Source organism: Amblyomma mixtum, chromosome 1 (assembly GCF_055824585.1).
Source record: "Amblyomma mixtum isolate Tamu chromosome 1, ASM5582458v1, whole genome shotgun sequence".
NCBI lineage: Eukaryota > Metazoa > Arthropoda > Arachnida > Ixodida > Ixodidae > Amblyomma > Amblyomma mixtum.
The window spans coordinates 179,968,398-179,991,320 of NC_143012.1; the positions used below are offsets into that span (position 1 = coordinate 179,968,398).

A 22,923-nucleotide genomic window follows, 5' to 3' on the forward strand; every position below is an offset into this window, starting at 1 on the left:
ACAAACCCAAGTTTAAAGTACAGGGGATGTTTATCAGTCAGACTGAAACATGAACAGAAAGAAGAGTGAAAAGAAAAGCACTAAAGGAGTAAACACACTCACTTTTCTTCTCCAAGAAATTGGCTTATCACTACAACACAACTAATTTGACTACCGACTCGGGCCACCCACAGATGCAAATCCTTCTATCACTGTCTGTCAAATGTCCCATTTCCAAGTTTCGTCTGGTGAACATACTTCCATTATCCGAGTGTTTAAAAATTAGGCTCCTGCGCATTTAATTTCCTGGAGTGCACTGCTCCAGTAAGCTTGCACTTGTTAAAAAAAGTCCAAGAGATGAATTCAGTACACCTTTGTTATTTTAGATTTTGTAGATGTAGATGTAGATTTTTAAGCTGCATGCTTACTTACAATTAAGTGAATAACATAGTACTTCTGATGCAGATGCCCTTTCCAATAATTTGTCTTTCCATGCAAATATTTTGGATACGACTAGCAACATTCTGTTTACAGTGAAGAAACACACTAGAACTGTCATATGCACTGACCAGTTGATTAAATCAGTGCCTCTGTACAGGGTATGAGACTGATCCTTATTTTTGTTAAAGTAATGGTAACCATGGCTCATTTGGACAGTTACACTGCCATTACTCTTAACAAAGCCTTTTTACAAGTCAGTTTGCAACTGACATTGCACCCAGGTTGCATTTGCATTCACTACTGCACTCATTGCTGTGCAAATCGAAGAATAAAGCAGTAATTTTTTCATGCATTTTACTGCTGTTTTGCTGATTAGTTGCACATGTCTAAATGAACACCACAGAAATGATCATTTCATGGTGATGTTTCAGTAGCAATACAAGCATTCCTTATTTCATCTACTTAATTGTTCCTGCACATGCCTCTAATACCCGTGCCACATGCGCACAAGAAATGGCAGTAAATGCTTAAGGCCCTAAGTTTGTTAATGCCATTATTTTCGGAGTTGGTGCTACACGTCCACATTTAATGCCATTATCGAAAGTGAGGATGACGATCACGCTTGCAAGGCAGTCAAAAGTTTCATCTGAACGTTAACACTGCTAATGAGCACAATATATTGGGAATGGTGTTTAAATGTAATGTAGAAATGATTTTCCAGAAAATACGGCTGTTCTTGCTTTAAAAGTCGAAAAAGTATCCATAAACTCGCATGTCGGCACATAAGGCAAGAGTGCCTGTCAAAAAGTCTGTTTAAAATGGCACTCTTCGCATCAAAAACACGGCATATATAGATGCTTCATATGACAAAGTTATGAATTAACTATTTGCTACTGGTTAGGAAGTTGTTACTCGTGCTTGTCTGTGCGTGGAATGGAAACGAGAGTGCACATTGCACGGGCGAATGAGTTGTGGTGAACTCAGTAGGTCGCGAGTGGCAGTAAGGCTAATGCCATTAAATTTATGCATGTGGCACTGCATGCATGCCATTAAAACTTAAGGCAGTAAGCACTTAATGGCATTAAATCTGGCCATGTGGCACGGGTATAACACTGGCTGGAAAAGAAGATGCACCAATATCAAGTTACGATTTCTTTTATTGGCGTGCACATCTATTTTAAGCGGCAGTGCTTAAGGACACAACAGTTCAGTACGCACAAGGCAGCAATGTTGGGCAAGCCGGCCGTGCACACTTGGAAAGGCAGAGCGCCAAGACTGCCTGGCCCTGGCTGCAGCCAAGCACAAGGGTGGCGAGGTGTGCGAGTCCTTTTATTACAGAGGCCGACCATCAGTGGTCGGTGTAGTAGCGCTTCTTGAGGGTTCGGTACTTCTTGAGCATGTAGAGGGCCTCGAGCTCCTTGATGATGTACTGTCCTCGGGCAAGCAGCATGGTCAGCTGCTCAGGGTCCTTGACGTCACGGTTCTTGAGAAAGGCCGCCTTCAGCCGGCTCCGGAAGTAGTCGTAACCCTTTGGGTAGTCGCGCCCAAGGTGCAGCAGCTGTGGGAAGTCAAGGCAGACAGGGCACTCATGAGAACCACTTCATTGCTTAGCACCCTGCTACATCTTTGAATGCCAAACTTCTGCAGTACTTAGCGTGGATAAACAAAGCTGTGCCTGTGAGCTGAGACAAGCAATCAAAAACAATGAACCAGGAAGAGCTTTTTCACCTTCTGGCCTGCCCCTGTTCCCTACTTGGTTAGCGCTGTCACCAGCTGTGAACCATTAAACCGGCCTACGCATGCACAAGACACAGCTGCCTTCGAGATGCCTGCGCTGGGTGCACCACACACATTGCTGAAATTTGAGAACGACTCGATCCAATTTATTTTGTAAGTAAAAATGCATTCTATGGTTTTTTTTGGCTATTATGTTTGTCTGCAGTGGCCCAAATCCACGCAAATTTCAAGGGGGTACACCCCCCCCCCCCCCAACATGTCCCAGATGTCGGTACAGACAAAACCGCCACTGTCAGCAGAAGCCTAGCTGACCAAAGCGATACAGAGAAGCAAATTGGACAGCCGCAATGTTACACGGTGGATGCTGTCCATTATTTATTTATTTATTTCAAAATACTGCAGGCCTAAATGGCCCAAACAGGAGGGGCATACATAACAATCACACACAAAGAAAAAAATATACAACACATAGCATAATTCGGTGATAAAAAACAGCATTAATAATATACAAAATGAGAAAACTTAACCAAGGAAATGTTCTTCCAATGCGTTGCTAAAATTACTATTTTGAAAAAGGGGATTCAGGGAGAAAGTTCCAACCGGAGATGATTCCGGGGAAGAAGCTATACTTAAATGAATTTCTTCGTGCAAAAATAGGCTGCAGTGTGTGTTCCTTAGTGCGTCGTGTTCGTCTGGTGGTAGAAGGTTGAACACAATTAGGTATAGGAATGTTTACCTCACGTGAAAGAATCTTATGAAGGAACATAATTTGGTTTATTCTGCAGCGGTCTGAAAGAAGTGGGATATTATTTTCTGCCATTAGCTTTGTGGGAGAATCAAATCTGCTGTATTTGTGGACAATAAATCTGATTGCTTTCCTTTGAATGATTTCATTTGTGTAGAATGCTATCTTTGCCTGCATTCCTGACCCATGAAACACTGACTAATCGAAGACACTTTGCATTTTCCGACAACCTTTGTGTAACCCATGCGGATGTGGTCCTTGGGGTTGTGGACCTCTCACTTCGGATCCGGAGAGTGCTCAGACTTTGTAAAGCTACCAGCTGTGCTCGAAGGGGAGCTCTCTTTTTTTTTTGAAAAACGATGTGATTCCATATTTCTCACTGCTGCATGAAGTCTCCTCGCCATGTAAGCAAAGGTAAGACTATAGCAATGCTCTCATTGTGCGTTAGGACTCTATGCATCCTAGTACGCTTACGAAGGGAACAGCTTAAACTTGCACTGAAGCCGTTCTGTTTAGAAATTTCTCTCCTAAAGTGTTGTCTCACGAGCCACTGAAAAGGACGGATGCAGTGCTCTTACCAACACATTTTGTTTTTTTGGTTGTGCTCAGCTTGAGTAGGCACTCGTCACTGGTATAACCCTTCTGCAACTTTTTCAGCTGCTGCACAAATGTCTGTATATGGCCTGCTAACGTATTTCTCTCTCTCTTTTTCTAAGACCACAGTTTCGCCACGAAAAGCAAATGGGCCTGTACGGGCACGACTGAATGAGCACCGGGCCGGACTGGTCATTAGAAATTGATAGCAGGCTGCGGTCAAGTTCGGAGTCTGGACCGAAGTAGCGGTGAGTAGCACCGCGCCTAGTCTAGATACCAGCCCATGAAGACCTCTAGCTCCAAGTAGTCAGACTGTGCAGTCGTAAGTTGCAAACCATTTTATGCAACTTTTTGTGCATTTTCTTGTTTTTCTCGAGTTCTCCACATTTCACTTTTTCTTTTTTCTGTTGCCTCTGTTATCTTGTTTGCACTTACATTGTTTTGTACAGCTGTTAAACATAATGCCCACATCGCAGAGGGTAATGCAGTTAATGTGTGTGTGTGCGTGCGTGTGTGTGTGCGGTATATGATAACTCGCTGTCAGTCTTGATTGTTGTGATGTCTGCGAACTCTATAAAACAACACTGCAGTACAAAGACAATAAAAAGCTAGAAAAAATCATAATGATACTGTGTGAATGTCTCCTGTCTTCAGGCAACCAATATGCAACACTGAAACTATCTTCCTGCGTTCATTAGATTATGTCTAGCATTTTAGTTACCATTTGAAGGCTAATGAAAACTGAAAACCCCCTGCAGCACTTAAAAGGATCCACAAACGCCACGGATGCACAACTAGGCCAAGGTGCTAGTGGCTGTGGGCCAGCATGATGACAGGACTGTTTCTAGGACCAATGAACGGTGAACTTCTACTGGACAATATTTTCAAGCCCAGAGGTATTTAAAAATATACGTCCATGTGTGACAGACTGCAAGTGTTAACATGTACAACTCTATTTAAACCTGCAAACCAGCCAGCTTCTTCACTCATGAGGCGGGCAAAAAGCCCACAAGGGTATTGTTTGAGTAAAAAATGGGTGTACTGGCATCATCTAACAAACGTTTGCGGCAGCAACAAGGCAGCCCACATTCATTAAGGTTTGCGTTTTCTGTATGTTGATGAGCCAAGGATGTTTAATTAGAATGCGCAGCTTTTTCACAGACACTGATAACTGTGCCATAGCTGCATGCAAACCTACACCCATTAGTCCCAAAGTCGCATGTGTATCCTGCTCCCGTAGATGAAAAAAAAAGGGCAGCCATGCTTTAGAAAAACTCATAGGTCGGCACACTCACTCATGACTGCACTCATATCGCCTCACTCACACTCACGTCTGTGAGTGTGAGTGAGTGGTCTTGAGTGTGAGTTGACGTGAGTGTGAGTGGATGTGAGTGGTTGCGAGTTTGAGTAGACGTGAGTGTGAGTGCGAGTGAGTGGATATGAGTGCCGGTGGTCATGAGTGTGAGTGGATGTCAGCATGGGTGGCCATGAGTGTGAGTGAGTGGATGTGAGTGTAAGTGGAGATGAGTGTGAGTGCGAGTGAGTGGATGTGAGCGTAAGTAGAGGTGAGTGGCGAGTGGACATGTTTGATGAGTAGATGTGAGTGGCAGGGAGTGGTTGTGAGCGGCAGTGAGTGGTTGTGAGTGGACTTGAGTGGCAATGAGTGGTTGTGAGTGGACATGAGTGGCAATGAGTGGTTGTGAGTGGACGTGAGTGGCAATGAGTGGATGTGAATGGTGGGTGGACGCGACAGCGAAGTCGGTCGTGTATGTTTCGCGACGGCGATACCCGCTTAGCTATTTTCGTGTTTTTGGCAGCTGAAGAAAGCAAATATCGACTACTGAGGGCGCTCGAGGCAGCATAAGGCATCATGCTCGTGTCCTTGGACAACCGAAGCAGAGTATTCCGCTGGCACAGGAACGGCAATCTTTCGCTGCATTTGTAGTTCACCATTGGCACGGGCGCATACCCTTCGCGGATGCAATGAGCCGCTACAAGTTTTGTGAGATCCTTTATCGAATTTCGCATTGCCAGTCCTGAAAATATACACAGGTGTATCTTGCCACGCTCCCCGCACGGCTCGACGTCATACACACAAGAGTTACAATGCTTACTGCTGAAACAACGACTGTCCGCTTCTTAGCAATAACTACCGTAAGATGGGATCTCAAGTGGTGCAGTGGACTCTTAGGTTTTTTTTTTGTGTGCCCAGGTGTCTGCATTGCAGAGCTCTGCTCTGGCCAAAATTTGTTGATTGGGCCGGACCCACGCAAAAGCCTGACCTACTTGGCACCTAAGCTTTGTCACTGGGGGAGTGAAATCGAAATGAGCTTGTGAAATGCGATTTTGTTTAATTTTCGTGTTTTTAGTGAAATAAGTGGATTAGCTTCTGTTTGCACGCATCGATTTCTGCAATCCTACCCACACTGATATCTGGATAGCATGAGGTATCCTCTGAACCGTATACTACGATTTGCTCCGAGAACTTCTGGGTAGCGCTTTTTCCCAGTAAAGCCCTTTCGTTTCAGAAGGGCGCGCGCTACAAAATGGCTCACAAGTTACCTGCATACGCATTCTTCCGCGAACAACGTTGAAGAGTAATCAGGTGAAATGTAAGCGCCCCCTATCCCCACACGGATGCTCACGTGGTCTTCGTACGCACTAGCCTCAAAAACATCGTGCTGGTTTGTAAAACCTCCTTCAGACAGGGATTATGTGCAATGCAGAAAACGTTCTGCACTACAGAGATGTCCACAGATCGGTCACACATAGTAGCTTAGTAGGTTTTGTAAATGGATTGCTAATGACAACTCTTAGCATCATTATTACGCGGGGAAATCCTCTTCTTGCGGCCCATTCCAGCCATTTTCCTTTCCGTGAGGAAATCACTCGATCGTTTGAATAACACGCTCCCTTTTCCATGCTGCGAAATGTATTCATAGTTGCCATTTGACTCCAATGTGTTCATGCAGTCACAGAACGTAATTGTCAAGCAAGACCAAGTATTGGTAATTGAACACCATCCAATACTATTGTCAAGACAAATCAAATTCATTATTTTTACTTAGACACCGTCATAGGCGCACGCACAAGGGAGGGAGGTGCGCCCCCCCTCCCCCTCTCAATCGTCTAAGCCCGCTGATCGCCAAGTCTGCCCCATACAATTACTCTGTCGGACCTGTTCCATCACTGTTTACAGTGCAGTGCTATGGCCAGTCAGGTTTTTTAGTGGCCGAAGACCCATGATGTTGCGTTCAAGAACTGTTTACTGGTCGGGTCATTTTGAGGCAAGCTTTTCAGGTTCTTTTTTGCTGTGAAAGAGACAAAAAACAAATCTGTCACATTTGCTGGGGTTTAGAGAGGAATTGAAATTACTCTGGAAGCGGGATGTTACACTGATACTTCAGCGACGCAGTGACATGCCTTCCTCTGCCGGTACTCACGTGGTGAACAAGGGAGCCGAAAGCCTCAGTGTGCTTGCGAACGTTTCAACAAGAGGGCTGTCTTAGTCAGGATGAAGACAAGACCTCTTGTGGAAACACTGGCAAGCACCCTGCCTTTCCCCTCCCTTCGTACACATTTTCAGTGTGAAGAAACCAGCGGATTATCCTCTCTATACCATATATTCCTCTGTTGATGTTACAGATTAAGATAAAAACTACGGCTGAATAATATCTTGTATATTTTGACATTACATCTCATGGAAATAAATGTTCTATAATCATTCCTCACCTTTGCGCTCCGTTCTGGCCGTAAGGGCCTAGGTGAGGGAAGGTTGGGGGTGGGGGCACTGCGCTGAAACATGGCTCATTTTCATGGAGAACCCTGCGCACGCCTATGAACACCGTTCAAAAACTTCTCTAAGCATCTTAGCTGATGCTGAACAGGCACTCATCGTCTAAGCAGCAAGCCCGGGAGCGCACGTGCGTACCATTCAGTGCATGGAATATGCGTGATCAGTGACCCCTTCCATCGAGCAGTGCAGCTGTGAAAATTGGCCAAATAGCCCGACAAAGCCTGGGCCGCTCAGCACCAGATCTTTGCGACTCACGCTATGCTAGGGGAGCCACGAGGGCAGTCGGCTGCGGCAGTAAATCTCTCATCCCCTCCGTTGTTAGCAAACAAGGAAAGAGTGAGTGAACGTGAATGAGAGTGAGCGGACATGAGTGTGAGTGTTTGTGAGTGTGAGTGAGTGGTCATGAGTGCAAGTGTGAGTGAGTGGTTGTGAGTGCAAGTGGACATGAGTGCGGGTGTGAGTGAGTGGTTGTGAGTGTGAGTGGACATGAGTGCAAGTGTGAGTGAGTGGTTGTGAGTGCAAGTGGACATGAGTGCGGGTGTGAGTGAGTGGTTGTGAGTGTGAGTGGACATGAGTGCGAGTGAGTGGTTGTGGGTGCAAGTGGACATGAGTGCGGGTGTGAGTGAGTGGTTGTGAGTGTGAGTGGACATGAGTGCGAGTGTGAGTGAGTGGTTGTGGGTGCAAGTGGACATGAGTGCGGGTGTGAGTGAGTGGTTGTGAGTGGACATGAGTGCGAGTGTGAGTGAGTGGTTGTGGGTGCAAGTGGACATGAGTGTGAGTTAGTGGTTGTGAGTGCGAGTAGTAATGAGTGTGAATGCGAGTGAGTGGTTGTGAATGCGAGTGGTGATGAGTGATAATGTGAGTGAGTGGTTGCGAGTTTGAGTGGACATGAGTGTGAGTGTGAATGAGTGGATGTGAGTGCGAGTGGCCGTGAGTGTGAGTGTGATTGAGCCACCTCTATTGGTGCCGAGGTATGGAAAAACTGTGCAGACATAGCATGTAAATGTGGAAACAGAACAACGCTCTGCCTATCTGCCTTTACACTTCGCATCTACGGTGTTTTTCCGGACATTACCTTGTACCAGGCGGTCCAGCTTCAAAATTTGCAAAGTTAGAAAAAAGCTTTCTATTCAGCACACATGCATGCAATCATTACACAATTTGTAATCTGCTTACTGTTAAATGATATCAAATAAGTGCATAAAGGTGGGCTACCAGTCAAAACAGCTCAGTTTTATAATATGGGAGCAATGTCGTGTGAAAGGCGAGGAAAAGGCACACTGAAAGAAAAAGCCATATCAGCAAAACAGACCAATTATCACATAGCTGTTTGGGTACACCGTCGGCTAGAGGGCAGCTTTTTCTAAACACCAGTTTTCGGGTTGTGCGAATGTTTTAAATTTTCAAATAGGAAATCAAATTATTAATATTTTTTTGAAGTGAGCAAAATTTAGAACCTGAAATTATGTGAAATTAAGCTGTAATTGTAAGTTCGCCCATACATCTTTCCTTTGCAGAACTATCAAAATGAGATGGGCCAAACAACTAGCTTTTTAAAGTACATCATGCAACGGCTCCCACTGTGCAGGCAGCACAATTTTTTGCTTCCTTTTTCTCACTCTTTCTAATATATGTGTTGCAGAGAACAAAAAAATTACGCATTTTTCTCAGCTTTTGTCGAGGTGGGTTCTGCTCATTAAAAAAAAAAAACCTTAAATATCCTCCTATTCAATTCACAGAACAAATAAAATGCGCAGGTTCGAAATTATTTGAAATCATTAAAATATGTTCACAAATTTTTTAACATTTTTCAAATAACTGGTGTGAAGAAACATCATAGTTTGAATATTTCGAAAATGCTGCCCACTCCCAACACCACGCAGTATGCTGCCACGAGCGGTTGGCGCAGCAAGGAAAGTTGGCTGCTACACTGCATTCCCTCCATGCAGTGGCATTCATAATGTTCATACATGGCCCCCAAGAGTGGGCAATGCAGTGGGGTTTAGCCAGGTTTACCATACCCTGCCGCAGCACCTAATCTCGGAGGCCATGACTCGCAGCTCACACCTCTCTAATCTACCAGAATTGCTACAGATCTGCACAAACGATATTCCAAAAGGCATCATCATCATCAGCCTGACTACGCCCACGGCAGGGAAAAGGCCTCTCCCGTGTCCCTCCAATTAACCCTGTCCTTTGCCAGTTGCGGCCACCGTATTCCCGCAAATTTCTTAATCTCTTCCGCCCACCTAACTTTCTGCCGCCCCCTGCTACGTTTGCCTTCTCGTGGAATACACTCCGTAGGACCGTTACCCTTAAGGACCACCGGTTATCTTGCCTTCGCATTACATGCCCTGCCCAAGCCCACTGCTTTCTCTTGATTTCAACTAGGATGTCATTAACCCGCGTTTGTTCCAAAAGGCAATTTTCTCTAAATCGTTTATCAAAAATAGGGGGATCAAATCTTGCTTTCGCTGCTTTCACTGGATTCTTTAAAGTGCAACAAATTTCATCAAACTAGGACAACATGAGTATAAATAAAAAAATTGACACTGGACCAAGCTAAAGCTTCCTTTCAAGGTAATAAAATGCCATGCTGCAGTTGAAGGATTGGCACCACCTCGCACAGAACACTGTTTCAACACAATAATTATAGGTGTGGTTTACTGCAGTGAAGGTGAACAGTGCTACTGAAGAGTTCCAAACAATAATGCAGTATATGTTAAAATTCTAAAATACAGATGATGCGACTCAAATGGCTTTACAGCATACAGCAGAAACAAAGCACATACATCATTCTTGGAAAAGGCTAAAACCTTAACTGCCACAAACAGAATCACCATCAGCCTGACTACGCCCACTGCAGGGCAAAGGCCTCTCCCATGTCTCTCCAATTAACCCTGTCCTTCGCCAGTTGCGGCCATCGTATTCCCACAAATTTCTTAATCTCATCCGCCCACCTAACTTTCTGCCACCCCCTGCTACGCTTGCCTTCTCTTCGAATCCACTTCGTTACCCTTGAGGACGAGCGGTTATCTTGCCTTCGCATTACATGCCCTGCCCAAGCCCACTTCTTCCTCAACTCAACAACTAAATATTTTTGCAGCTCTGCTAATTTTATTGTGCATCATGCAGACGGTGACTATCACTGCAGCCCTTGACTAGCAAGTGCATAGAAGCAAGAGCTGGGTAGACCTAACTAGAACAGCACCTAAAACCTCAACTGAAGGGCTGTGCTCCGAGGGCATGAAGCAAGACTTATGAGAGGGAACTCCACTGTCTCCAGTGACCATATAAAGCATCAGCACTCGGGGACATGAGAGTTTGGCATCACCTGGCGGCTGGAGAAAAATAACCACACCCACAAACAGTCTCAACAGTGACCAGAGCCATATGTGCCCCCTCAAACTGTTCATTAAATTAATTATTAATGTGAAAGTATTAGATGGCTCACCAACACGAAAACCTGACATAGGCCAAAAAGTGGCAGCGTTACAAGCCATGTGATTGGTAGAAACTGCAACATCGTCAAGGGTGGGAAAATACAGAATGTTAACCAGTAGTAGACAGTACTAGTACTTACAACTGCACAAACTAGAAAGAAATAGAATTTAAATAGAATTAGAATGGAGCTGGTATGGAATTGGAATAGCATTGCAATTGCATTGCATTACTAGCACATAAGTTCCTTAAGTGCCCCGTAATTTATTACCTGTTCTCCCTTAGTGCTCACCACTGGTTTTAAGTGCCACGAGGCACTGCAATGCATATTCATGGGTGCACGCCCTTCTTTTTTACTTTACATCTTTTCGTACTGGAACCGTGTTATTATTTAATCCCCTTCCTGGTGAGCAAACTCTCAACATCCGAAAACAAACCAAAGTGGTCTTGTGGCCACCAGTGCTTGTGGTGCCAAGCTTCTGTCAACCTACATACTGCCTTGAATGCCTCGATGCGTACCTGCCCTGTCAAGTGCCCAGGTTTTAGGATTTATTTGCCATTACTACATTGATGTGCAAAATTTTACATTTTTTCTGGCTCATACTGTGCAGCAGCAAAAAATAAAAATAAATAATTAACAAATAAAATTCAAGAATGTCACCTCAGTGTGCCATTTATAATGAGGTAATGAGAAATTCAACAGTTACTGCAGTTAATGATACCATAAATGCACTTGGCATATATCTTTCAAGCACCTTACTCTGGGACCACCTAACTGATTTCATTGTGCAAAAACAACAGGTGCCTTAAACTGAAGTGGACCTTATTATTATTACTGACGCCAACCAATACTTTAATTTTGCCCAACGTTTCGGGACCAACTTGGTCTTCCCACTGCTGCTGGCACACTTTAGTCGCCCCTGAAGAAGGGACCGAGTTGGTCCCGAAACGTTGGGCAAAATTAGAATATTGGTTGGCGTCAGTTTTTCTCTCAACTATCAAAAACCCAACCAGACGAACCTCCGTCGAAGATGTTTTCGTTCAAATTATTATTATTACGTGAAGTGGACCTTATTATTATTATTAATTACCTATCTGAACTGCACTGTATGGTCCTGACACAATTTCAATCCCGAGTTCCCTACTACGAACAAACAAACAAACGAAAACTAATCTTAACACAGTTGACTGTGTAATATGCATAACTTCAAGTGCATCATTTATGAGACACAACGGACATAAACAGTTGTAGATGCGAATGCGTGAACTGGTGCTGCTTTAGATAAAAGCAAGTGGAGAGTGCCTCAAGCTGCACACTGCCACTTTTTCCTCACTCCCTCCATTTAAAAGAAGAAAAAAAAACGGGGTGGGGGAGCAATAAAGGAAGGAGCAAAAGAAAAGAAAAGTAAAGAGAAGTATAAAAAAGTATGCAAGAGAAAGTATTTTCCAGCACTACATTGTGCTGGAAAACTTGCCACTTCCACCTAAACCTAAAACTTCCACCTCAAATAATTACGTTCGGACAAGCCGACAGGCAGTAGTTTGCAGTCGGCAGTGTCCAAGATGTAGATTTATTTTGAAGGATGATAATATTTCAAAAATTATACTGGAAACTCTGACACTCCAGCTCAGGAAAGCTGCATGCAAAGGAGTCAACAGAGTGACAAAGAGCCCAAGCTCCATTTTTCTCCTTTTTCCAATCACAAAGTGCAACCAATGTGGAAAGTGCCATGAGAAGCAGCTCACTTTCCACAAGGTGAAGGCAGCAGTATATTTATTGCTGATCCAACTTTTCACTTCCAAGGTTCATTTTAAGATATTCTCTTCATAGTAAAAGAACTTGTGAATAAAAATACAACCTTTCAAGTAATAAAGTAAAATTTTTCACATTTTTCACTGAAATTTCATCACCTTTTGGCTTTGGCCTTCACATTTTCAATGTTTTAAAGTTTGGAAACATGGTTTATGGTTATGCACCTAGCATAATGTGATGAGAAGGGCAGACATGAATGTAGTATGCAAGTTTAGAAAGCTAGTTGAGTACAGGTTCCGCCTCCTGGTAAAAACTAAAAGGCTTTGACCACAGCACCTGTGCAAACAATGATTTTCCTCAGTTCGTTTTACTGTCACTTCCCACTTCTTTAGGAGTGAAGGTCCCTGCTTCACGTTCGAAGCATTTGAATGGATACAGGGAGACAGCAACAAATGTGCACAGGTCATTCCAGCCAATGACTTCAAGGTGTCGATACAAAATTCAGTGCACGAGTATTTTACTTGCAGTTCCAAAACAAGTCTCTACAAACACACGCAGGACTAGTTACAGACAGGGTGTCGCATTCTGTGCACTGGTGCTGTAAGGCCCTGGCTCATTTTCAAAATGTGGAAATTCCAGACCTTCATGCGCGTGCGACCTGTATATATTTATATTTATCACGTATATATGTAAATGGATTTATTGTCCTGTACCCCTCCCCCTGTCCTTTCTACTATCCCCTCACTCCTTTCCTTTCACTTCTACACACTGCCTGCTATCCTTTATTTCCGCTGCCCCAGCTCAGGTGCTTCCAGCGGCGATAGCAGATGCCGGGGTAGCAAAAATTCTTTTACCTTCCATATTCAATGCAAATAAAAACCACTACTACTACTACTACTACTTTATGAAGCACTTTTTAAAGGGTCAGTCTACTCACCGAGATGAGTGTATAAATAATGGCATATTCTGGTATAGCTAGCACCCTATAACATCAATAACAAGGGATCTGCTACCGGTTTAGGCAGGAATTTATATTTTATTTCGGTGTTAAAAGTCGCGTAAAAATGCATGGTGCCGACCCCAAACGTTCATTTTGTTGGTGCAGGTGGTAGTCTTTTTTTGTAGAAGCATAAGTGAATATACTACGTACCATTTGTATGCCCCAATGTCACAGCGATTTGTTCTAGTAAGCTGTAGAAGGCGTACCGCTCGCTTTTTCTGTAAATCACATGAATATTTATGGTTTTATGGTTATACGTACGCTAAACGCAGGCACATTCCCACTTTTAGTTCAGCGTATGCTAGCAGAGACGCAAAAATAAACTCAGCCTATAGTGGCGCCATCTGGTTGCCAGGATGGGAACCATTGCTGTAAACAAACCGACTCTCCACTTAAGCCTAGAACCGGCAGAATCGTCACTCCAATTATTAAAATAAAGCAAATTTATCATTTATACGTTTTCTTATAGGCGAGATGGGACAAAGCGAAAGACCGGCGCCTCATTTATGGCCAGTGAACGCACTGAAAAAGGCAGCAACAACGAGAATTCAGTCCGAAGCGAGGGGTCCAGCTTCAACGGGCGCCGCCATGTTTGTCGGAGCGCGGCGGAAATCCAGATGGTTGCCAGATGAGACTACCACCTCATACAGATGTGTTCCCACATCAATCAATTCTATTTGAAAATGTTCTACCGCACTATTCTACCGGAAATTCTGTTTTAAATTCTATGTTCTACGTTCTACCGCAAATTCTATGTTCTACCGCAAATTCTATTTTAAAATATGGCACCACACCTGGCTAAACGGTAATTGGAGTAATGAGCTATCGGTTGCCGCAAAGAAAATATGGCCGATAAAATTCAGTAGACTGACCCTTTAATACACGCAGTAAGAAAGACGCCTATACCACCTATCACTAAATGAAAGAGATGGCCAGGACATACATAGCACGAATCCTCACAATTTGATTACACTATTCAAAAAACGTATAAAGCTTTGGAAACAATGTGCCCGCAAAGAGCGACCACTCATTGGAGCCTAGCTGAGAGGCTTCAAGTGCAGACTGCACTTGTCACCGATTGTATTTCAAAAATGTTCAACGTCCAGTGCCCCGAGTACATTGTGGTGGTGTTTAGTGCACAGATGTGTTGAGATCCAGATTAAAAAAAAAAAAAAAGATTGCTCCCGGTCCATGTTCCCAGAATTCTTTCGTAAAGCTGCCCAACGTTTCTCGTGAAAAAATGAATGCTGTCAACCTTTTTCGGCAACTGCTTTAAATTGTTTGAAACCAAGGTCAGGTGTTGACTCTGAGTCAAGGGTCAGATCCAAGAATTCACACTGGGTGCTCGCAGGGAGCAGTCGTCCCTGCAGATGCCAATGTCCAACAACAGCCCGAGAATAAACATCGCCTCAGTGCTGTGGCTTAGCTGAGCCACAGTGCTAAGTGACAAGCAGTCAAACCCAGATGAGGTGCCAAAATGAGGCTCTCCTCACATGTACCAGTATGCACCAATGATGCATGAATCCTGTTGTGCTAACAAAACAGAAATGCATCAGCAGTGGCTAAGGCACGCTATACATCTCTCCACGACAGTGCAAACGCAATCAAATTCCTGGGCACAAACTTCGCAAATGGCTAGTGAAGTAGCTGGCTGCTGATGCCTGACACAAGGTTGCAAGCACTGGAACCCAACAATGTTCCAAAAACGTGTGGCAGTAGATTGCAACCGTGCATGTAAAGTTTCAAGCACACTGTTCTAAGTGCCCCCACAGATTCTGTCTTGCAACATAATCACTGTGTGCTTCAGCACACAGTGATTCATTCATCCAGGAAACCACAAAATGCTGACACATCTCACAGAGCGCAAAGCTATGTTTCTCATATCACAGCCTGCCTAAATACCGAGGATGTTGCACCCCAGATGATATGAAACTGGAGGAACAGGCCAAAGTTTCTGTAATACTCGCATTCACCAACATGAGACCACCAGTACCACATTGCTGGTAAGAATGCCAGCAAGGTAACTTGAGGGCAGATTGACACTCACATTTTTGTACAGCTGGACGACTTGTCCACGCAAGGATGTCATGATGAATCTGCATGGAGGAACAAAGCATGAGGGTGCTGCACAAATGTGTACTCACTCTAGTGGACCGCATGCAATGCCACAGAACACCATGCGCACACCGCACTACAGTAAGGCACACATGCAAGATGCTCATCATGAGATAATGTGCATTACAGTATAATTCTAAAGCTCCAGTCTTCAATTATGTGAGTAATGTAAGAGATTAAGCACAATATGAAAACAAAGCACCAATTAAAAATAGTCACCAAGCAAAGTAGTTTATTTTTCAAGGGATCGATGAATTAAACACTGCAGCCCGCAGTAACGCCCATTGGCCTAGCAGGGGAGCATCAAATAAGTACGTGTATCCAGTCAGCACAACATTACACACACTACTGCAAATATACTAACTGTTCCATAGTCTGACATCATTTTGCAAGAAGCTTACAAGGTCGCAACCAGGTTCTTTGCATGTATAGGCTGCCATACGCTTGATGACAGCCCCCTTTGTTTCAGAACAAATGCAACAACAAGTCTGTTTTTCTATGTGCGTGCAACAGCAGCATTCACACTGGCTGGCCCAGCATCGCAGTGTGGCTGACAGCAAGCGGGGGCAACAATGCACTCTCCTCGCGCACATACATACACTTGTTGTTTCGTGTACTGCAGTCACTTCACTCTGTCAACTCAGCGCACCATCAGTGACAAAACTGTTATTATACCAGGTGTCCCAGCTAAATGTAACCAAGCTTTTAAAAAACATAGGGTGTCCTAGCCTCGTACAAAAGCTAGCGCAAAACACGACACACACAAGAAAGGTAGACAGGACAACGCTAGCTTTTGTACGAGGAAAAAAAAAAAATGCACCAACTAGCCCAGCAACAAGTGTTACTTGGGTGTCCTAGCCGTCTGAAACCAAATGAGGGTTGTTTAGAGTCGTGTGACCTAGTCCGCAGTATTTTTTCGTTCCTCAAGGTTGACTAATTAGTAGGGGTGTGCGAATATTCGAAATTTTCGAATATAATTCGAATATTATATTTTTAGTATTCGTATTCGATTCGAAATCCAAGTATTCGCGTTGATTCGAATATTCGACACGACGCGAATATTCGTATCTAGCCGAATATTCTATTGCGAGCACCGGCGTTCATTTCGGTCCACAAGTCCTATCGAGAGAGACTTAACATGGCGGCGCCCAGAGCAATGCGTAACGTTGGGCCATGCAGTAGCTGACGGCACTGGTGAGCTTCTTTGTGGCTATACCTGCGATGCTGGTATAGTCAGAGCTGTGCACGAAATACCTCGCCATACGAGCCAGTTCAGTGCCAATTGAGAGGGCATTTTCTGTGGCTGGAGAAGTTGTTTCAGCTACAAGGGAACTACTACTGCCTGACCAATGGAGCAGCCGGTTTTCCTTCACGACAACCTTTTATGTTCATCCCAGCAACGCGCGTTTGTGCTTATGGCAAGCTAGCCTTGATCACTGCTGTGTACTAGCCATCTTCTCTGATATTTCCACTCTTCTAAGAACAATGTTCGAGACTTTGACACTTTTTTTGCAGCCACACACACCTTTTGGGCTCATTTCATCACTGATAGTTGAACTGTGATGTTGTTGGGTGCTCAAGTAAATGTTTTGTAGTGGTTAAATGCGTCTGTCCTTGATTATTCGATATTCGATTCGATATTCGGAACCAAGTATTCGTATTCGATTCGTATTCGAAAAATTTGATATTCGCACACCCCTACTAATTAGTCAAGCTTAATTGACTAACTTTTTAATTATTGACTTGAGGAACAAAGTGTCAATGTAAAAGTTGTAGATCGCTTTGATAAACAGCTTACTGAGACATTTGCAGCAAAGTAATATTTACGTAAAGTAGTTTTCTTTACCGGCCTTTAACCATAACCCGCACAATAAGAAAAAGCTTCCACATGACAACTGTGCCACTTCAACGTCCAAAGAGGCGCCTTAAAGAATAAAATCCGTTTTTTCTGAAATCCTCTCCTCGATGAGACTTCGGGTGCACATTGGGGCAGAGAAGTGAGTGAGCAGCTGGTCACGTGACAACTTTCTTTTAAGGCCAATAAATGAAGCTACGTAAATCGTAACTTGACAGAAACAGCACTACTAGCGGTTTTTCGAGGTGATCTAAAACTTTTGCATTGACACTTTCTTCCTGAAGTGAATAATTAAAAAGTTTGCTAACTAAACTTAACTAATGAATTAACTTTGAAGAGCGAAAAAAATACTCAAGACTAGGCCACGCAAGTATGAACAACCCTGAGTTGGTTTCACTATACTAGGACACTTCACCTTTCTTAAAAGTTTGGTTACATTTAGCTGGGACACCCGGTATATAAGGCGTATTGAATTGCCTCCTAAAACGAGCCATCACTCCTGCCCATATGAAAGGCAGCCAATAGAAACAGACTCCAGAAGCCACTAGAAATGACCTTAGTCGATCCAAATCTACGGACAGCACTTACGAGGGGTTCATTCTGAAGCAGCGCTCTGAAGCACGCAACAGTCCTGGAGCTCCGAGTGGCACAGGCCACATATACTCTAGGGCTCCCCCTTTTCGCGCAGCATATCTCATATGACACAAAGTTCCAAAAGAAGCAGGTGCTACGTGACGTCCGACAACCTGACCACAACAGTGGCAGCCCCTGACGCCAGACAGCAAACGCTGCATGGGTGATAACGCGAGCGTGTTTGCCGGGAGTGCCAGACACATATCACCGGGGGTCAAGCACTCGCAACATTGTGGCACTGCGTTGTCGCATGGACGCTGGAAGGCGATAAAGTCCTGACGTGTTCTCTTAACGAGGACGCACATTTGTCGTGGCGCAATTGCCAGCCCCAATACGCAAAGACCAGTAATAGGAATGTGCACTCTACATAGGCGCTTCAGCTACGAACTCCCCATGGAAGACCGATGCATAATAGGCGACTATTCACAGATCAATTGGAGCCATCATGGGCACAATGCATGAAAACATTCATAGAAAGGTTTTTAAGATTTTCCAACTAATTATGGCACATTTTCAAATGAGAATGCAATAGTTGATGGGTGTTCCATTTTGTTTTGATGGAAGAGAGCATTTGTGTGCACAATCCAATATGCTAAGGGGATGCTGCCTTTACAAGTGACAGCTACTAAAAAGCTAAGCCGAATATTGCAATCCCTGAGCCTCTAACAAGTTTTTACTTAAGCGGGTTGAACAAGTTGTTGCACAATTAAAACAGTGAGCTAATCAAAATAAATTTTAATAGTAAGTAATGAAAAAACTTGCACACCTCCACTTCATAAATTAGTAAAGATGAAGCCACTTGAAATACCTCCGGAATTCCTAATTCGGAATGATAGGCAATAAGAATACAAAACCTGCACTATTACGTAGCAATGTCTATGTAGCGCATGAAGCAATGTTGACAGCATTAGTAACAGGTTGCATGTTCAGCAGATACATTTCAATGATGATGAAATGCAAAAATGTCCGTGTACTGTGGTTTCAATGCATGTTAAGGAAATTCAAGTGGCTTAAATTAACCTAGGGCCCTCCATTATGGCATGCTTCACAGTCCACTGCACTACTCCGCGACGTAAAATTTTAAGCAGATAAATTAAATGGCTTCAGCATGCCTCTTAACAGCATTTTGATGCCAATTTACAGATTGCAGACCACAGATAATCATTTGTCATTACAGAGCTTGCAGAGGGCCAGGAGAATAGCTAGACTCTATTATATGACTGAAACATATGAAATATTCGCACGTCAACACTCGCTTTGTTCAAGAATCACCACTTCTGGCATGTGTCCCAACTGCAAAATGAAAGCTTCAGTTGCAGCCTCAAACATGAAAATTTAAGAGACAGTTATTTCAGGAAAACACAAAACAGCATTAAAAAGCTTTTACTGCAGAAAATTTTGATTAAAAAATTGGAGCAAATGCAATCTTGTTTCAGCTGCAGCTGACTTGCACCTTGCGATCAGTGCAGCCCATCCTCTATGAAATTTTTACAACAGCCATATGAAGTTCTCAACTGTTTCAAGACGGGTGTTAGCCTGAAAGACATCACAGTGAATGAATCTGTTGATACACTTGCATTTCTGCTAATATGAGTCGAAGTTAGTCCTAGCAGGCGTTTCAGCAATCCGGAACTCTGACTTGAATATAACTGCTACCTTAGTACAGTCGAATAACTCTTGGGGATGGCTTCACTAATGGGCAAAAAAAAAGAAAAGCAAACTTCCTCTGAAGCCTCGAGCTAAACAAAGTCAGTCTTAGAAAATGAAATGAGAAGCCACGGCATACCCTGCGGCTGAAATACCTGCCAAATCGAATAACTAATCTTGAAAAAAAAAAGGAGTTCAAGCATACTCTGCCCAGTTGTCAAGGCTATCTGCCAAGTGCCTTTCTTATGCTGTTTTTCTTTTTAGTTATGATGTATCTGTGCAGCCAGGTAAGGGGCACTTATTACACGAAATCTCTCTAAGCTTTTCGCCTGACCTTGCTTAAATCACGACGTCAGTTTAATGCTTCCTCTACGTCACACTCCCATTCCGCTCCCAGCTAATCCTCACTTTGTCACTGCTCTCTTTACCCTCCCTTGTGTCAGAGCATGCACTCCAGCGTACTGTTTTATTCATTACACAATGAGCGGCACACTGCTAGGGCGATCTCGCAACAAAGTGAACTCATCTAGATTTTACTGTGCAGTCAACCACACAAGAACAGTCGTCCGACAAGAGGAGATGAGTGTACACCCATGTTTGTCCAGTTTAACCGAAGAAAGCAACACAAACTAGGAGACAAATGACAACCTACTACAACCTAGGAGACAAACTGAGTTATGTGTTACCTTCACAGCAACCCCCCTAAGTGTTCGAACCTGCATTTGCTCCTTGGTTTTACTACCGCTATCCAACAGACCACACAATATAAGCTTTTTATGAGCACTCGTGTTGACCTTAACAAATACAGTGTTTTGCTGTATATGACAGCTTGATGCACTAAAGTGAAAACTCTGGGACTTGACAGTGCGCCATGATATGGGTTGGCTGGTACAAATATCTTGCATGGTAGCAGCATTGCTAGCAGTACAGCAAAAACTTGCGGCTTTCATTAACCTGCTTGTCGTAAAGAACTCGTGGCTTCTATGAATACGAACTGCATGACGTTACAGCTCCAACCTTTATTTTATATTTTGCAGCACTATTAAGCTTTTGACCTAACTTAGCAGCTTGGGCAACAAAGCTTGATGAGAAGACGTACGCAGTTTTCAGTGCAAGCCGGGCAGTCTCGAGGCCCTCGCTCGCAAGCGGTGCAACTTGCTAGAGCGTTGATTAACGAAGGCACCAATAACCACTGCCGACACGGATGCTCCACACCAGCAAATCTGCTGATCGCACAAATTTCCGCGAGGAAGGCTACGCTCCTAGATGCAAAAAAAAAAAAAAAAGGGCCGTGTCTCTCGAACCTGCCTGTCCAGTACACGTGTGCGGAATCCACAGTGCCGACCGCCAGCTAACGAGGAAAAGAAAGCATTCCCCACACAGCTGGTGCGCCACAATGAAGCGCACGAAAAAGAGCGCATTTGGCAAAAACTGACTCATTTAACACGTGGAGCATCAGGAAGCTAATAAAAAGGAGAAAAAGAGTGAGTAACGGCTGCCACAATTTTTTTTTCGTCGCCCGCATCTTTCCCCCTCCACCATCCCTCAGGCAAAGCACGCAGAGGCACCGGGTCCGCCTTCGGGCGGACCCGCGCGGGGTGAGAATCTGGCTAGCGGGAAGGCCGCTGAGCCGCCCCCACGTGCTCACCTGACGACGTCGCAGTGATGTCGTTGAACCCCGTCCCCACGCGGCGCGCCACGCTCAGGACGCTGCATGGAAAGCACATCCGCAAGCGTCAAGCACGCGCACACCGCCGCCACAAAGCCAACGCGACACAGTACCCGACGGCCGGTCAAAAAAGGACGCCCCCCGGCCTCGTTGGCGAGAGCAGGGCGCTGGCTGCGAACGGCCGCGAATGTGATCGAGAAGAGACCTTGAGGACTCCCGCTGAGTCGGCCACGGCGCTGGCCGATTAGGAGAGCCCACCGCGCTTGCCAACGAGTCCGGGGAGCGCCGGCCAGCGTCAAAGCGGTCGCGATCGAGCGCTGGCTACGTGACACAGGGCGCCACGAGGGTGGCGGCTGCAGGCAGTATACATGCTGTGCACTTACGCTTTGTCGATGCTCCGGCCGCTCCGAGCGGCGCGGCTCGCTGGCAAGTGCGCTCGCGGCACCAGGAGCGGCGACGAGACGATCGAGGGATCATCGACTGTACAGTTCCACGAACGACGTCCGCCACACACACACACACACACACGCACGCCGAGCACACGCCGACCACGATGATCCTGTGCGAGCACCAGCGCTCCGCCGTCGGTGGCTACAAGCAGCAGTGGTTGCAGGGGGTGCGAGGCGCCTACGCGCGCGGGCGACTTGCAGGCTCCGGATCGGCGGCCCCAGATAACGGTGCGCACTTTTTGCACAATCGGACGACGGAATCGGATAAAACACGGTCAACACAGCAGTCTACGCTCCGTCGCGACTCGGGCACGGGCAAGTGGGGATTACTGCAGTCCGCGGAGTCAGCGGCGTTGTCAAAGAATAACATCGGCGGGAGGAGAAGGGGGCGCGACGTGCGCGCCTCGACGCGGCGGCCTCGCCAAGCACAGAGCAAAACAATCGCACGCCGGCGAGGTCGGACGGCGGCCATTTGGCACGCGCGAAACAGCACGTCCTGTGCATACACGTGTCATCATACACGTGTGTCGAGGCGCGTGCCAGCAGACCACCGTTTTCTTCCTTTGGGACAAACCCACGCTCCTCGCGGCTCCTTACGTGCCAGTCGTGGCGAACACATCACTTGAGCGCGGGAGGCACATATGTAACGGGGCGCACTCTTTATGGAAGGAAAGCCGGATTCAAAGATAGCATTACACGGGAAAACTGTGCAAGGGATCTTGTAGCATGAATGAAGCCCCCGATCTGGCTTAGTTAAGGCACATGTCTATTATTTCAGGCATACGTGGTGTACCCACATGATTCGTGCAGTATGAGAACATAATTCACTCGGCGTCCCTGACCGTCTCCGTCCAGAATCGGGGACAGTAACTTTCGCCAGCGAAGCGAAACGGGCGCATTCCTTTCGAGCGAACCAGCGGTCGAGGACAGCAACCCATGCAGCCACCATTTCGCGATCCGTCTAGGGGATCCCAGTCAAAAAAAAAAAACATTGGAACCAATTGGACATTCCAGTTGGAACTAAATGGACATTCCCATTGCATCAAGTGGATTTCCCAATTGGAACCAA

The 22,923-nt window shown here is 45.1% G+C and overlaps 1 protein-coding gene across 2 annotated transcripts; it reads right to left on the reverse strand.

Moving 5' to 3' along the window:
- Nucleotides 1-1,559: 1,559 nt before the first annotated feature.
- On the reverse strand, nt 1,560-21,929 carry osi (electron transfer flavoprotein regulatory factor orsai). Of its 2 annotated transcripts, XM_089560136.1 has the most exons (4): nt 21,789-21,929; nt 21,385-21,446; nt 15,534-15,582; nt 1,560-1,978 (listed from the first exon to the last, which is right to left on the reverse strand). In XM_089560136.1, exons 3-4 carry the CDS (start codon nt 15,573-15,575, stop codon nt 1,769-1,771), a joined length of 252 nt encoding a protein of 83 aa, XP_089416262.1. In that variant the 5' UTR covers nt 15,576-15,582; nt 21,385-21,446; nt 21,789-21,929; the 3' UTR covers nt 1,560-1,768. The 2 variants fall into 2 exon arrangements, with proteins under 2 accessions (XP_089416262.1, XP_089416267.1); XM_089560141.1 differs by lacking the exon at nt 21,385-21,446 and having other exon boundaries at nt 21,789-21,923.
- Nucleotides 21,930-22,923: the final 994 nt, after the last annotated feature.

Bases quoted from the DNA above. Each gene is read 5' to 3' on its own strand.
- osi (XM_089560136.1), bottom strand. From the start codon at position 15,575: ATGACATCCTTGCGTGGACAAGTCGTCCAGCTGTACAAAAAT. The intron at 1,979-15,533 runs GTGAGTGTCAAT...GACTTCCCACAG, and splicing joins TCGTCCAGCTGTACAAAAAT to CTGCTGCACCTTGGGCGCGA.